Genomic DNA, 17,036 nt, shown 5'->3' with positions numbered 1-17,036 from the left:
GGCACAGGCATGTTGGCCGAGTCCAGAAGTGGTGCAGCTGTGTTGACGGGGCAACTGCGTTGACGGGCAGCATGGGCGGCCGTGAGGTGCTGTGGTTCTCAGTACCCCACTGTAAAAAGTCACTGCTCTTATGGTATCATCTTATGTCTAAAGTTTTACTGTTTTAAAACAAATAAACCAAAAAAAACCACACGTACCCAAAGAGCTATTTAAATCCCAGAGCTGAAACTTTCTCTTTATTGAGCAATGCTGAGCATACAGCTGAATAATGTAATTTTTCATTCATCTGACAGTACAGTTTTTCCTTTGTCAGCATTTTCTTGTTGAATACTACATCTGAAATTACTAGTGACCTTTCCTATTGAAAAATATCTGCTTTGTGCCAGAGCAGGGTGTTTGTCATCTTTTTGAAAACATCTCTCTCGGGCATGACTTTTACTTGGTCACTTGTGGGCAGTTGCAGTGTAATGCCATCTATGTATTACAGTCTCGTGAATTAAAGCAAAACCAAACCGCTTGATCTCCAGGCTGCAGGTAGTTTTTCAGAAGCAAATTCCTGCTGCTGAATAGGTCAGATCCCAAAATTGGAGCCCTGTACGTTAGTGGTTTTACAGAAATCGGTGCTGTACAGTGAAAGCTCCAATAAATATAATTCATTTAATAGCTATTATTTAAGGTAAATTGTCTAGAAGAAGGTGATGCCCTTCATATGAGCCCATCCAGAATTATCAGAAACGGAAGAAGGTTGTGTTAGCACATGTGGGATGGTTATCTAAGGACATACAGGTCTGAGTTTTAAAAGTCTGTAGAGGTGAATGAAAGGTATTGAAATATTCATAAATATGTATGGAGGAATGTGCGTGAGTCGTGTGCGTGACACACTGAAGGCTGCATTCTGCTAGAAAACATTGTTGCGCACTGGTGTGTGGATAAATTGCATACTTTATTTTATGCACTTCATCCATATCCTCACCTCTGTTTTACAGCTCATCCCAAACCTCCGTATTTGCTACTTGCCCTGGCTCTTACCTATCTTTTGTTATTTCTGAAATTATTTTTAAGGAAAGCTGTTTGTTTGGTTTAACAAAATTGTTGATACAACACTAAAGCCTCATTTGTAGTAGCCTCAGCAAGTGTATAATATACTACTGATAGTATCAGAGAGCAAAACTAAGCTCAGAAGAATGAAAATAGCATGATCAGAAAGCAGAAGAATTAAAAATACAGTAAGAAATAAACCAAAAAAATCTTTCTGTCAAAAATTGCCTGAAATACATTACACTACCTTTTTTCTGCTATAGAAGTAACATTACTCGTACAGGTTAAAAAAAAAAAAAAAAAGTCCAAATATGACTAATAAGAGTTTACTGTGAATGTTTTTGCAGATCCTTTTTATAGTCCTTGTTGAATTGAAGTGAGAGTGATTTAATGTAATACAGATAACTGTTTTTCTCCATCTTCTCCCAAGCAAATACTTCCATAAATTTCATGAATTCTGTCTTCCACGTGGCCCCTGGGAGACTACAAATGTGCAGTTTCCTTATATATATATATTGTAAAGAAGAGTGAAAGAGCATTTTTCAGCCTTGCAGAGTGTAAAATGGCAGAGCTTTCTTGCAGGGGACCTCTTTCAGGAATATTTGAGAAGTAATTTAATATCTTAGAATGACAGAATTTGAAAATAAGTGTTAGTATAGCTTGTTGATGAAATAGACTGGCCAGTTGTTGTCTCTGCAATCTTAATAGATCACAGTAACAGAAGGAGAAAGTGCCATAAAACTGTAGCCACATGATGAACCATTAGCAGAAAAGCGAGCTGGTGCTTGAAAGTCTGTTTTATGGGTTTTGGGGATTTTTAAGGGGGGGAAAAAGCCTTCTGTAATGTGAGGGATATGATGTACAAAGGGCCAAGGAAGTACCTCTGTTGTTATTTTACACTTGATACACTTTCAAGCAGGTTGGTAGAACATAAAGGTTGGACCTTGGCTCCTTTTTGTATGCAGTGAGCTGTTTGACCACCAAAATGCTTTATTTGAGTTATGTGAAGAATCCTTGTGTCTTCTACAGGGGATTGTATAAATCACGCACATCTGAATTTCATTCAAAACCACTTTGGTTGTAGTGAGAGGTGCTCAGATTCAGGTAATAACCAGCCTCAAGGATTTAAACCAGGCTGTCACGGGTGATGCTGAATCATCTGTTTCCTGGTTTTTCAGATTGTGATTTTCTGTGTATCCCCCTTGTTACCCTGAGGTATGGCAGCATGTGTTAAAATACTCAGTGCTGCACGTGAATTTTCACTGAGAGTTGTGCTTTGAGTACGTAAGAAGCTACTTACTGCCCATTGCTCTGCAAATGGGCCTCTCAGGTTGAATGTCCCAAATCGGTGGAAGCATCTAACCTCGACCTCCTCGCTGCCATTCTCTGGAATTGATGACAGGGCCCTGCTGCACCTTAAAGGCATGTTTCAGGGATTAGTAAGTTAATGCTTGTGAAGCACTTGGATTTACAGTAATTATCTGCCCAGAGAAAAATCTTGTCAGATAAATAATAATTGTCATTTCAACAGAGTATGAGTAGCATGCAAAAAAGGCACAGGACCACGTGCTGAGCCATGAGAAGAGGAAAAAATACTGAATTTCTGTTCTAGTGAGAACCAGCCACTGTGTGTCAAATGAGGCATGGGGACAAGAGGACTGTGGTACGCTTAAAGAATATTATCTGTGTGCAAGAGGGGCAAAGGGAGGGTTTCACAGTCATCTGCTGTTAGATGAAGGATGAAAGTCAGGATGTTTTCTCCAACCACTTGCTGTTTTCCGCAAATCCTTGTTTGCCTTTCTGACAATTACCTCCCCATAATTACCTCCCTCCTCAGTTTCCCTTACGGGTTCCCAGTGCTGATCAGCCTCCCATACCTCCACTTCTTTTCTTCCAGTCCCAGTTAGATTCCTTTCCTCACTTGATTCCCTGTTTCTTCTTTCTTTTTCCCCATCTTCTCCCTTCCTCTGCTGCGTAGATCTTACCTACAGCAGTCACTAAAGAGAAAAATCTGACTTTGCCCATGTATCTTCAGGCTAGTAAGAGGTGGTTCAGCTGTTTGGGGGATGCTGCATGCATAGTCTGGTCTGCACAGAGACATCCATGTAACAGATCACTGCATAGTCAGTGCACGTGAATTTTTAGAGGTTTTACTTGTGGAAATCTGGTAAGTGTCAGGTACACATGATCCTGACAAAACTACTCTAAGGAAGACCACAGGTGTCTGAAACCCTGGAAATTCAAGTGTAGTTATGAATGCTCAGCTGTCCAACTGAGAGGCCATATCAAGTAGAGTCTTGACGGTGTCTTTGGGTGTCTGGTAGCACTCTCTTTTAGAGTCAAAACTGTTGATGAACAGACTATGTCATGAGATTGGTGTTTTGGAGGACTGAATTAAAATTCAGTGAAGAAATTACATTTGCCATACAGAACTATTTTCTTTTTTAATTGAGAGCAAGTACCCTGCTAAGGAAGGCAAACTGAAAGGAGCAATTACATACTGGGAGTAGCCTGGAGTTATAACAGGAGTCAGCTGTGTGGTAAAGACACTAAATGTCTTTCAGGAATGAACCAGCAAGAGCATTTGCAATACACCTCAGCTCGTGTTGTATGCAGCTTTGCGTACTGCTCATTCAGACAAAAGCTGGAGGATGCTGGCAAGAAATAATTAGAGGGTTAGAAAATATAACCTCTAAGGAAAGTTTGAAGGAACAGAATTTACTTCATCTAGAAATGTCAAGACTGAAGTAGTCCTAGGACAGGCATTTGTTCTGGATAGTGGTTAATCTGTCTATCATCTAGAAGGAACAGGCTTTGTCCACAGTGCATAGTATATTAAATTTCATATTGTGAAAGCCTTTTTCATGAGTTTATGTCTTAGGGCTGCAGACATTTTATACAGGAGAAGAGGGAAGGTTTTTTTGCTTTGGGATAAGGCAAGAAATAGAGAGGAGAAGACATCCCAGCATTCCTTCTAGTTTTTGCACGTCTGTGATACTACTTGAGCATGGATGAGCTCTAGTTTTCCAGTTGTTTATAACTTTATCAAATCTGGATGGATTTTCAGAGGGGTTACAGAATTAAAAAATATCCAGCACTAAAAGCAACACATCCTCATCAAATTTCAAGTACCTTTTCCAAAATACGGCAAACTCTTTAATTATTGATAAAAATTGTTTTTGTTATCATTTACAAAAATACATTTTATCTTGTCTTGTTCTGGGAAATAGTTAACCCTCTGTGACCAAACTCTTTCCTCCCACTCCCCAAATTGCCAATACTTAGCATACAAAGTTTACGTCAGATGGTTGAAGTTTGGCAAAGTTATAAGCAGCTAAAAACAAGGTCTAAGGGGAAGTGTCATGTAACATTAATAACAGGCAAAGCTACCAGCCCCACCTATAATAATCTTATTTCTATCAAAGCCAGGTTTCCTTGATGATTCTCAAATGTTTCTACAGGCTTTTAGAGAAGATCTGGAATGCCTTATTCAAGAACAGATGAAGAAGGGCAATAACCCCACTGGACTGCTTGCATTACAGCAGATTGCTGAATACATTACAGCAAGCTCTTTTGCAGGTTTTTCCTCATCTTCACTCAGTAAGTGAATTATGCATATAATTGTACTTTTTTCTCTTCCTTTTCTTATTATCACCAGGTTTTAGCAATGCTGGAATCTCCTCTTTCTTTGAATAGAAGTTCTGTCAGAGCTTGCTTCAGCTGTGAAGTAGTACAGATGGTGGCCTTAACTTTCCTTTTTAGGCTTCTTTCTCTCAATTTGTTTGATTAGTATAATGATATCCAAAATGTTTGGAGTCCTCACACTCAGTTATTCTAGAATTTGCTAATAAAAGTTTAACTGAGGGAACAAAATGCTGCACCCTGTTACTATTAGCAGTTTAACATGAGCATAAATTGAGATGTGAAATACATAACAATTTAGATTGTTTATTTTTCTACTCTTGCATATAAATTATTATTAAAAAAAAAGAGGAGGGATAGCCTGGCAAACTAAATTGTTACACAAACAGCTCCCACAGTTAAAAACAGCTTGTAGTATGTACTCTAGTTATAAAGATGTCAGTAGGATCTTTCAGTTAACACCCAAGTTCTTCTTTCCAAGTCGTGAAGCACTGAAACATTAAGGTCGATGTAAGTTCTGTGGGTGGACATCATATGGGAGCTTACAAGCCTGAAGTGCAGTGGCAGCTGCCAGCATTCAGCATCTTTTGAGAACTGGTCCCAAAATGGTTCTTCAGAGTTAATTTAACAAAACAAGTGGAAGAGAACAACAGAGACCCCAAATAATCTTATCTCTGCATCTCTGGCTGGTTAGTGAGACTGCAGGTCCAACTGCTGTCTCTGCTGCAGTTGCCCAGGGACTCGGACAGGGCAAGTAATCTCAAAGCACATACTCTTTTTGTTGAAAACCAAAATGACTTTTACCTCTTCTGGGTTTAACTTTCCCCGTAAGCAAAGGCTCTCAAAGGGTTATCATGCATTCGTGAAGGGGAGGAGTGTATGTTTGTGTCATCACAAGTCAAAGAGATAAATTGATCTTTGTGCTTTTTCTGTTAAGAGGGGATCTATTCTGTCTAGCGGTTTGAGAACTCTTGCATTAATCCTAATTTCTTCATTAGGACTAAATTAAAGTGTTCAGACTGAGACATCTCTTCAAATTGGTGTCAGACATTGGTGTCAGATATCCAGCTGGAATGTGTTCTGTAATTTCAAAGTAACATGTAAAAATACTTCATTAGTGGCAAATGTCTTAAAGCGCAGTTCAAGTCCTATATAGGAACTTGAATCAGGAGAGAGCTCAAAATCCAAGTGATACTTCAAAGGAAACCTGTATGTCACCTCTGTCATGTTTGAAAAAGAGATGAAGACTTAAATTCTGGGTATGGTTCCTACTGTCTTAAAGTAACAGAGGTTTCAGTAAAGACCTTAGAAATCCCAGCAGTGCAGTTCCGGTCTAATAATTGCTGGTACTGCTATGCTAACAATTTAAATACGCTGCTTCGGGAAGATCATGGCATAGCTAGAAGTTACTTAATTGTCTGACTGGCCATCATCTCTTTTTATCTGTTTTTCAGGCCATGGAATGATTACACCTATCAATGATCTACCTGGGACAGATACCTCCTCGTTTGTTAAGGGAGAAAAACTTACTCGTTGCAAGTTAGCCAGTTTATATAGATTGGCTGACTTGTTTGGGTGGGCACATTTGCCAAATGCCTATATCACAGTAAGTATTTTGGAGAATAAAATTTTTTTTTTTTTATTTTACCTATTCATTCAAATTAGTTTTCCCCCTGAATAATATAAATTCAAAAATAGATCAGTAATCTATTTTCTTCCTCCTTTGCAGGTAAGAGTAAGCAAAGAACATGACCATATTCTAATCATTCCAAGAGGTCTGTCTTTTTCTGAAGCTTCAGCTTCTAATTTGGTACGTCATTCACCTGCTGTAATAACCAGCAAGGCTCAACCTGTTTTCTAAAAGACTTTTGTGGCTCATAAAATGGACTTCTAAACTATAATCATGCTGTTATTTGTTTTTTAATGTCTACCCACCAGATGAAGAGCTGATTAACTACTTAGATACTAGCATCCTTTGTCCTCAGCATTTCTTTTTGGGTTTAGCTTTGCTTTCTGTTGCTTTGTCTTCAGCTTCAACGTGGAGCAGCAAAGTTTTGTTTTCCTGTCTGATGAAGCTCATCAAATAGCCTCAGTTTAACAGCAACTTTTTATAACCTGACAATATGGTCATACATATGAAATGCCTCTGTAGGAATACTGTTAGTAGAATCAGTTTTTATCTTTATACGTGGGGAAATAAAGTTGAATAACCTTCCCCAGGCCCAACAGAGGAGCTGGGTGAAGTTACAGATTGGCATTTAGGCAATGGTAGCTGCTAGATCACGCATCTTTTGGTGCAGAACCTGCCATATGTTCTTCATGTCAGTACGTATCTGTAAAGAAACTACCTCCAGTTGGAAGGGGTAGCAGACTGAGATTGATAGCATTACACCAGCAAACACAGAACCAAAATACAAACATGAGAACAAGACCTGATATGACCCTGCTGTTGTTTTTTGTTGATCCTGGATTTATTATTTTAATGTTCCCATGAAACTGAAAAGTCCCTATGAATTTAATTTTCTTATTGGGAATTTCTCAGAGGCTGAATTTTCTTCATATTTAAAATGTAGGAAATGTTAACGAAATTCATTTTTGAAAGTCAGAAACAAGGAAAGGTCAGCTAAGACCAAAGAGGAATAGATGTTGTATCAGGGTCTTATCTTTACTTCTTTCATGGCTGGACTTCGAACAGCTATCAAGGGTTTGGACAGCAGGGTGGTTTATTGACACACAGATTCATGGCTGCTCTCCTACTTTTTTTCATGCTCTGAGCCCTAAATGTGTGGGGGGAAATTTGGCACCAAGTAAGAAAGGGAGGGTAGTTTGTAAATAATGGTAGTTGTTGCAAACTTTTTGAATTTTGTTCCTTTGTTTGACTTTCCAGGTTAAAGTAAACATCCTAGGAGATGTAGTTGATCAGGGAAGTACGACTCTGAGCATTGACAATGCAGGATTCAGTCCACATGTGGCCATCTACTCCACCCGCCCTGATGTCAGATGTGTAATACATATACATACCCCTGCAACAGCAGCTGTAAGTCTTCCTTCTAGCATAAAGAGTAAAAGAAAAAGGTTTACCTTATGAACTTAGAGCACATTTCTGAATCTGAATCACTGCTCATGGCAGTTTTATTTTTGTTTTTAACATCGACTCTCCAGTGGTAAAGAAAGGTATGAGGTTATCAAATAAGCAGAGAAAGAGGGTTGGGCCACCGCAGTGAAATGGATAGGAATAAACTGATGCTCAGATATGATTGTACTCAGGTTGAGGAGGCTGTAAAGTATATAGTTTACACAGGCTTCATTTATAGCATCTTAGACCATATAATGTGCTGTATACATTCATCATTTACATTATGCAACTCCATTTTTAAGTGGCATAATTAGTAGTTATGTTCAATTTGGATTTACCTATCTATTAAAGCGTCATAGTTAACATATAAGTTAAAAATGGTCTGTATAACAATGATAAAGATGTAAGGAGACTTCAAATAATAGGTTTGAGATAAATAGATAAATTCATATTATTTTATATATAAATGCATATATATGTATTCCTTCACTACAGACAAAAAAAGGAATGGATAACTACTTTTATACTAGCTTTTTGAAGTTATAAATGTGGGAAAGAAGGAAAAAACATTAAGTAGGGTTATGCTGAGAATTAAACATGGATAAGATTCACAAAAATTAACTTAGTTGGGATAATTTGTCTTTTCCTATAATAAACCTGTCCCTAGGTTGGGTAGCAGCAGCTCTGTCACCCTATTGCAAATTAGACTGGTGGGGGCCAGAGGGGGAAGGTATAGTTTCTAAGCTTTCACTGTGGAGAGTTTGTCTCTTCTAGCAAAGATACAAAGTACATCCTGCTAAGGCTTGGGTGGTTGAGATGTGGGTTTTAAGAGTTTCATTTTTCCCTAATTATCAGTACTTCATTTTCTTGAAACAGGTTTCATCTATGAAGTGTGGCATCCTTCCCATCTCACAGGAGGCTCTGATTCTGGGAGATGTTGCTTATTACAACTACCAGGGATCTCTTGATGAACAGGAAGAGAGAATTCAGCTTCAGAAAGTTCTTGGACCCAGTTGCAAGGTATTCAACCTCATTCACGCTCTTCATAAACAATTTTCATGTACTGCGCCAGTTTCTACCATTTAACATTAGTGTCTTCATTTACTAGGTATTAGTCTTAAGAAACCATGGTGTGGTAGCACTGGGAGAGACACTGGAAGAAGCATTCCACTATATTTTCAATGTGCAACTGGCCTGTGAAACGCAGGTGAGAGAGAATTTATCTGTATTTAATTTCAAACACTTACGCTGCTGAGTTATAGATTACATCCCAGATGGGAAGATCTCTAATATTACAAAATATTTGGGGTTGTGGAATCCAGTAATCATATGCCAGGTGAAAGTCAGAGAAATTGGAATAATCAGGAAAACATAGAAGGAACAGCACAAATACTGTATCACTCTTCCTAGAATATCAGTGTTGTTACACACTGAAGGGTACAGGTTTTTGTTCCATGCTGTGGAGAGTGAGCTTCATGCAGAGAATCTGTCAGATAATTGGTTCAGTGGTACTCTCTGCTCGTGGAAGTGTGACTTAAGATCTCTCGACATCCAGCTGGTTTGTCAAAGCTCTGTGTTGTGACAAAGAAAGAAGCTTCTCCCTGTGATCACAAGGATTTGTAAAACCAAATAAACAAAAGGTCTTTGGAGCAGTGGTAGAGGGTAGCGTATTTAAAAATAACTTGAGTCCCAAAATCAGTTGTTTCCGTTTTGTCTAACTTTAACTACCTAGTTAGGTATCTAGGTATTATCTATAACCTGTGGAGAGAGGCCACTGAAAGTGTCCTCGCCTTCCATAACTCCTAAGCCCATCCCCAGAAACTTCCTCACTTTGGTCTTACTTGTTCTCCAGTGATCCTGTCCTCCCAAGGAGGTGTTTGGAGGTGCAAATGGCAGTCTCCCACTCCTTTACTTTCCTCCCTTGCCCTGCCTTCATTTTGAGTTTGATCACTCATTCGTTTTGAAATGGATATAAAAATGAAAAATTTTTTATCTTGTGATGCAGAAAGACCTTTTTAAGGTACTCTGAAAGCTAGTGTGTGAATCTACTCCTTTTAAAGTGCAATTATTAGCAGATATTATCATCCTTCCCGTAAGAATCACTTGCTATATCTTGTAATACATTTTTGCACAGTAGAAAACTAGCCTGAGAAATAACTGCAGCATGTGTTTAAGTAAGTTTCTCCTGTGAATTCGGAAAATCAGAGAACCCAAAAGCTTTTCCACAAATGAAATACACTCATTGATGTCTCTAGGTTCATGCCTTAGCTGGAGCAGGTGGGATAGACAATCTCCTACTACTGGATCTGCAGAAGTTCAAGCCTTCCACACATGGTGTGGCAGCAACTGGAGGAGGTGGAGTTAATATGGCTTCACAACAAAAATGGAAAGTTGGGGAGCAAGAATTTGAAGCACTCATGCGCATGCTGGACAACCTGGTGAGAGCACGTTGATGGTGTTGTCCATATAGTCTCTGTAAGCTTTTGAGTGTAGGATTAGCTTCTGTAAAGCAATTATTTTTTCTGGTTTCTTTGTGAGTTTGAAAATGAAGACTGAGTAAGTTTTATTGTATATGAAATCTTGTCTGCTTGGTTTAGTTTTTATTATGTCACTGTATCTGGCAGTAGTATTCTGTCTTGATAAGAATTTATAATGTTTTGAACTTAAATTTTGTCCAACCCATCTCAAACATATTTGCTCTTTATAGTAGCTTAACAGTAAAAATATATTTTAATCGCCACCTAGTAAATAGACATAATAGTTTCTCCTCTATATTTTGTTATTAACTCTAATATTAGGAAATAAGGTGATAATTAATTATTTGTTTGAAATGTCCATTTCACTGCAGTATGAATTCTGGAACAGCCTTTAATACAAATAGAGTGAGGAATGAGGGAGTGTCATGAACTAGGATGTGCCGTTGTGCAAGACAAATAAATGTCCTCATGAAAGCTACCTAGGTCATAACCTGAGCAGGGGGTCATTTGGTGGTCACGCGTTCACGAAGGTGGGAGGAAGGTGAAGTGTGAGTGGGGTGCTGTCCAGCTGCTACTGTACTGTATTTTAAATGGGTCTCTTGAATGTTAATAGTATGAATGAATGATGGACAACACCACTAGCCCATTCTCTGAAGAGCTCAGTGGACCTGTTTAATGTATACAGGGCAGCACAAAACTTCCATGACTTCTTTGGATACCTTTTTCTGATTTTTTTTTTTTATTTTTATTATTTTTATTTTTTTAAAACAATTTTTTCTTTTTTTTTCCCCCTCCATAGGGATACAGAACTGGCTATGCCTATAGGCAACCATTAGTCAGAGAAAAACCCAGACACAAGAGTGACGTTGAGATCCCAGCCACTGTGACTGCCTTCTCGTTTGAAGATGATACAGTCCCGCTTTCCCCCCTGAAATTCCTGGCGCAGAGGCAACAGAGAGAAAAGACAAGATGGCTGAACTCTCCAAACACATACTTGAAAGTTAATGTGCCTGAGGAGTCCTGGAACGGGGAAACCAGTCCCAGGACTAAGATCACGGTAGGTATAAAACCTAGGCAGTCGCTTAGTTTTTGCACTACTTGAGAGAAAGTAAATTATGCACAGTTTATATGAGGAAATCTTTAAGAGGATTAGCAAATTAAGTTTAACAAGCAAATAAAAATAGGCTTTGGGGAGACTTAATGACATTAGTACTAAGGGCCCCCTCTGTTTGGGGAAGGGAGGGTTTAACTGTTTGGAAGAGCAACAGTTTATGATAAAATTTAACAATGATTTCCCTTTTGTTACTACCTCTTCTGATTCCTTAAGTAGCAGACAGTTTTTCTACCATATCTCTTTGTGCTATTAATTATCCACCAAACATAGTAAGATTTTAAATCACCCATGGGTTGTTCTCTTCTCTACATGAGGGAGACACAAGCTCTAATTCATCTCTAACTGGCTGCTTCCTGTTTGTCACCCTACTGAAAACAGACTTCAAAGAGTCTGTTCATGCTACTACTTTTAACAATGATCAAGATTTTTCCTCCTCCTTCAGCTCACCAAGATGCTTCCACTGTGTTTCTGGCCTGGAGAGAGGTGGCTTTCATGGGACTACGAAGCATGTTATTTGCTATCAGGCTGCTCCCAGTTGCATAGTACAACTGTAAAAGCATCAGCTCCTCCTGCTGGCAGGCTAGCGAGTTTCTAAACTTAAGTTTGGGAGAAACAACCTCAGCGACTGATTTAAAACCCTGCTTACAAAGGAAAAAAACTACAGTCAAAATGTGTGGTTAGCAGAGGTGGAAGTTGATTGCATGAACAAAGGCTCTGGAGCTGGTGGATCTATGTGCCAGTTACTAGGAAGTGTGATCCTTTCTAAATATGACTTCATTAGTACACAGTTAGTACGGCATTTTTCAGGAATGTATTTCAGTGTTTACAAAAAGTAATGTTGATGATACGTGTTCAAGGCAATTTCAGTCCTCTTGGGCAAACACACAGACTTGTAAGGAGTTGGGATCATTTTGTGGGTGTCAAGTGGAATTGAGAGTAAAGTCAGAAAGTCCTTTCTTTATATCTCTTCTTTAGCAGTAAGACAACACTGAGAATTGTTCCTCCCCATCATGCTGGGGTTTTTAGCTGCCTTTTTTTTTTTTTTTTTTTTTTAAGTGGATGAAAGCTGATGACTCCTCCAAGACTAGTGGAGGAACACCAATCAAAATTGAAGATCCAAACCAGTTTGTTCCTCTAAACACAAACCCAAGTGAAGTGTTGGAAAAGAGAAATAAGGTAAAAGAAATGTAATGAAATGAAAATTGTAACATTTCCAAATAAAATTATATGTTCAAGTAATGATTCAACACAGCAGTAAAATAACATTTACAAATGTTCTGATTTTACTAACAAGTTTCTTACATTGTATGTGATTTTTGGCACTAAAAAACATGTATTTAAATGTATGATATACATGAAGTCAGTAGACACATATGCAATATAGAGATATATATATATAAATTTTGAATGCAATAGTTTGATGAAGGATGAGTATTAACTCTGGAAATGATAGCTTGGAAATGGTAGTCCCTGCTATTTAGGATTATATTTAGTGGATAATTAGGTGTCAGTATGAACCGAATTGCTGTGCATCATCTACAGCATGTTCAATCTCAGACTGTAATCTCACTCTGTTCCGTATTAAACTCCAGTTTAATAAGTGCTAGGAGAATTCTATGGTCCAGTCCACTTCCTAATGGGAGGAAAAAAAGAAACTGAGAGATTATTGTTGGACCTCTCTGTAAACATCAATATCTTACTGCTTTTCCCTTCCAGCACATAAGACGCTGACTGTCAGACTGACCAAATACTCCACCCTAGGCATAACTATATTAACAGATATTCAGGACACTTTCCATTTGGTTACGTATTTTTTTCTTTCTTGGAAAGCACCATATCAGTATCCATGGGGACTGAACTGGAGTCAGAAAGAGCAACTCCCTTCCTTAGAACTGGAAAGGCACCCTCTAATCTAGAGATTAATAATACAAGTCCTAGACAATGATTTTTAAATTCATGCATGTCACTGTCTCATTAGATAGTTTATTCCTATTTTCCTGCTGTAGAAATATAAATACAAACACAGATCATATATAAAAAAAATTTCTATCTCATCTGTCAATCTCTTAAGCACTGACAATGTGAAGTTAGGGCTGTTTGGGGAAAATAGCGAGCTATTCACAGAAGGAAAAACGTTACCAACCTTTGTGACCACACAGATCTCTCCAATAGCTTAACATAGGTCATTTATGGGATGGAGAGGAAAAGTTCAAAGACATACTATCCCTTGGAGCTTATTTCTAAAAACTGGCTTGCATGAAGTGCAGGAGCTGGGACTAGAGTGGATATTCAGGAGTACTTGAAGGCCTAACAATGTACGCAGTGCATTCGGAGGTCGAAGGAGAAATCTTAATTTTTAGGTGCAGCAGCATACGAGCTTCCAGCCATTCACTGCTGCCTGCGTTAGTTACTGGCTTTGCAGAGCTGGTGGGCACAGGATTTGTTAAAGAGAAATATCTGTTTATAACCTGGTTTATTTTCTCTGTATAGATAAGGGAGCAAAACCGGTATGACCTAAAGACAGCAGGACCACAGTCTCAGCTGCTCGCTGGGATTGTTGTGGATAAAAAGCCGAGTCCAGTGAGTAGTACATAATTAAGTGATTTACAAATACTTGGGTTATTTGGCTGCCTGTCTTTCAAACATCAGTTTGGGCCATTTTCTTTCTAAATGCTTTGTTAGAACTGATTATTTTAATGCCAAATTTTGGATGTGTGATACATTTTATTCATGTTTTATTTCAGAGGTTTAAAATATTAGTTTCAAATGGAGATACGAATGGTAAGTTTGCCTGTCATTAAAATTAATGAAGTAGGACCCCTGTCTAAGACCATTTAAGCTAACGAGTGATGAACTTTGCAATGCACGGTGCCACAAATAATCTTTTCATCAGTCTGTGGAACTGCTGCTAAAGGAAATGATTGAGGCCCAGAAATAAGTGAGTTTAAAAGGTGGGTGGGACCATGTAGAAGGCAGTTTACATTAGAAACAGGCTTCTTATTGGGAGGGAGGGAGGGAGGGAGGGTTTCCAGTTTCTTACCTGTCCACACTAATCTTTTCTTGAATAGAACATACTTACTTCCAAACAATACAGGTGTCCCTAATAAGGTTATATAACAAACTGTGATGAATTGTAATTGGAATTCTATAGTTCTAAGAGTTTCCAACCATCCATGGGTTGGTACACTTATTTCCTCATTTTGATTTCCAATATTCTTTTGAGATAACACTGAGTTTGCTTATTTATTTCAGGCAAAAAGAATATTTTCCAAATGAGTTTTCTTTCACCATGAGAGTAATTTTAATTTTGTCATTGTAAAATTCATCTCGGAAGAGCTCTTCCAGTTAGATTCCTAAACAGGAGCATGAGCACAGTTACTTTCCTACAAAAAAATTCCTAGAACTTGGGGCGTTTGCAGAAAATATGGGAAACCTTATTTTTGAATCCCTGTTGTTAAAGGACTCTCACTTCTCTGAAGAGTATATTAGTCCCTGAAGTGTAAGCTGTTGAGGCAAGTGTCTACTCTGAAGCTGTCTCCCTTGATACAAAAAAAAAATCCCTCAAATAATGATTGTGCTGCTGCAAAAGGATGGTGATTTACAGCTCAGTAGTCAGTGTTCATTACTATGTGAATGCCTATTAAATGGGGTAATTTGTGCCTGGATGCATCTGTGTTTTTCTTCTGTATTCCCTGCCAATCTGGTATCACTAAACTTTGGGAAAAAAAGAGACATTAACCATGTACATCTTGCTTGCTTGCTTCTTTTTTTAACTGTTAAATTTTGTGGTTTTCTCTTTTCCAGCCAATGCAATTTGAAGATGATGAGCACGCGCCACCAGCACCACCGAACCCGTTCAGCCATCTCACAGAAAAGGAACTGGAAGAATACAAGAAAACAATTGAGCGCAAGCAACAAGGGTTGGAAGGTCAGTGGTGCATTTTTAAATGTTTGGGTTTACATTTTAATAATGAGTTCATTTTTAGTTTGAAAATGTCTACTATAAAAAACGTATATACGTTAATTATTAGCATATACTGTTGGCAACTACTTTAGAGCTAATCATTCCTTGAGGCGGTAGACGTTTTTGTTAAATGGGGGGGGAGGGTGTTGGTGGTTTTTTGTTTTGTTTTGTTTTTTACTTTGCTTAGTGCTAAAATTAAAGCAATGAAAGGTTTGCACAGAAATGGGATTGACAAAAACACACTTTAACACAAAGACTTTTTTTGTCAGAATCATAGAATAAGTTAGGTTGAAAGAGCCCATGAAGGTCATCTTAGTCCAACCTCCTCCTCAAAGTTGATATCAAAGTTAGATCGAGTTGCTCAGGTCTGTGACCGGCTGAGCAAAAGTTTACTGAGATGTTTGGTCTTGGCTTCTTTAATTTTTCTTCTGTTCTTCCAATGTGCAAGACTCATCTACTTTCACTTTTTACATCTTCTTCCAATACTACTATTCCATAGGGAATTATTAATTCAGGGTTGATTTTTTTTTTTAACAATAACACTTACTGCATTCTTCTTCACTAATATTGTGTAATAAACCAACTTTGTTATATATCACGTTCAAGGCATAGCATAATAGCTTACTATGACAGCAAACTGTGTGATTTACGGCTAGATAAAACCATGGAGCATGCTACTTGGAATGCAACCCTGCCACCCTTTTTAATGCTTTCTATTAAAGTACTAATATATAATGATTGTTAGCAGATAAAACATGTAAATCTATAATTCTATAGAGTTTAAACTGTGTATTGTAACTTCTTGATGTTGTCAGCATGAGCAACGCAATGCTAGAAGAGCTGTAAATCTTGTAGCACTAGCACTGACATTCTTGCTTGATTTTTACTTTTGCATGGCTACTAATTCAAATCTTGTCCTGCAGATGCTGAACAGGAATTATTCTCAGATGACGGTTCATCTGTGTCACAAATTCAGTCACAAACTCAATCCCCGCAAAATGTCCCAGAAAAATTAGAAGGTATTCCATGCAATTTCTGTACAATGCCAATGGCTCTGATAACCTGAGTCATCCACTCTTCTGCTGCATTCTTAGACTTGCATGAAGTTGACTGAGCCAAAAAGAGCCCTCTTTTACCAAGTCTGGGTGGGACCCTGTCCAGAAAACTGTTTTTCCCATTTTTTTCTAATATGTAATTCTCTCAAACAGAAAACAACGTGGGGCATACTGAAATTTAGATGTTGATAAGGTGGAGGAAATAGGTATAATATTTTTATTTTATTGAAAGTGTTAAGAGTAGGGTTTTTTGCCTAAGACTGTTCCAGCAGAGTCTAAGGCGGCATTTTGAAAGGCTAGTTCTCCAAAGACTTCTGTATGAAATGGCTGTGTTTTCATAAATTAGTCTCTTGCAGTAGAGTGTAATTCTGAGTGTGCTTGAGACTGTATAGGTATATGCTGTGTAGACCATATTTGTATATACTGTATACAGCTTGAGCCGTATATATACCTGACAGAGATAAGGTTAGCTTTTTCAGCCTGTTTTCCTTTAATGATCTTTTCACAGTCTTGTCTGCTTACAACAAGTTAGAGTGTAGATAAAAGGGAAAAAAAACACATCTAAGCACTTTGGGTTTCATTCTTTGGATCACAGTCCAGACTCGCAGACTTTGTTTCAATACTGGTTTTTTGCATGATAGTGTACATAAATAATTGCAAAATTGTCTCT

At 38.1% G+C, this 17,036-nt stretch overlaps 1 protein-coding gene across 8 annotated transcripts in view; it reads left to right on the top strand.

The window, feature by feature from the left end:
* ADD3 (adducin 3) overlaps positions 1–17,036 on the top strand; it is a 101,702-nt gene that overhangs the window by 82,288 nt on the left and 2,378 nt on the right. For 7 of the 8 annotated variants that reach the window (XM_075504575.1, XM_075504571.1, XM_075504577.1 and 4 more), the window contains 12 exons: positions 4,500–4,638; positions 6,135–6,286; positions 6,410–6,490; positions 7,568–7,717; positions 8,633–8,776; positions 8,865–8,963; positions 10,012–10,194; positions 11,033–11,290; positions 12,404–12,523; positions 13,838–13,927; positions 15,152–15,275; positions 16,235–16,330. In XM_075504575.1, the coding sequence (XP_075360690.1) occupies positions 4,500–4,638; positions 6,135–6,286; positions 6,410–6,490; positions 7,568–7,717; positions 8,633–8,776; positions 8,865–8,963; positions 10,012–10,194; positions 11,033–11,290; positions 12,404–12,523; positions 13,838–13,927; positions 15,152–15,275; positions 16,235–16,330 (1,636 nt within the window). The remainder of the gene's footprint in view (positions 1–4,499; positions 4,639–6,134; positions 6,287–6,409; positions 6,491–7,567; positions 7,718–8,632; positions 8,777–8,864; positions 8,964–10,011; positions 10,195–11,032; positions 11,291–12,403; positions 12,524–13,837; positions 13,928–15,151; positions 15,276–16,234; positions 16,331–17,036) is intronic. The other variant, XM_075504579.1, reaches the window with a different exon arrangement.

Source organism: Mycteria americana, chromosome 6 (assembly GCF_035582795.1).
Source record: "Mycteria americana isolate JAX WOST 10 ecotype Jacksonville Zoo and Gardens chromosome 6, USCA_MyAme_1.0, whole genome shotgun sequence".
Classification (NCBI taxonomy): domain Eukaryota; kingdom Metazoa; phylum Chordata; class Aves; order Ciconiiformes; family Ciconiidae; genus Mycteria; species Mycteria americana.
Note: the sequence above shows the minus strand (reverse complement) of the source record. Positions and strands in the feature narration are given on the sequence as shown.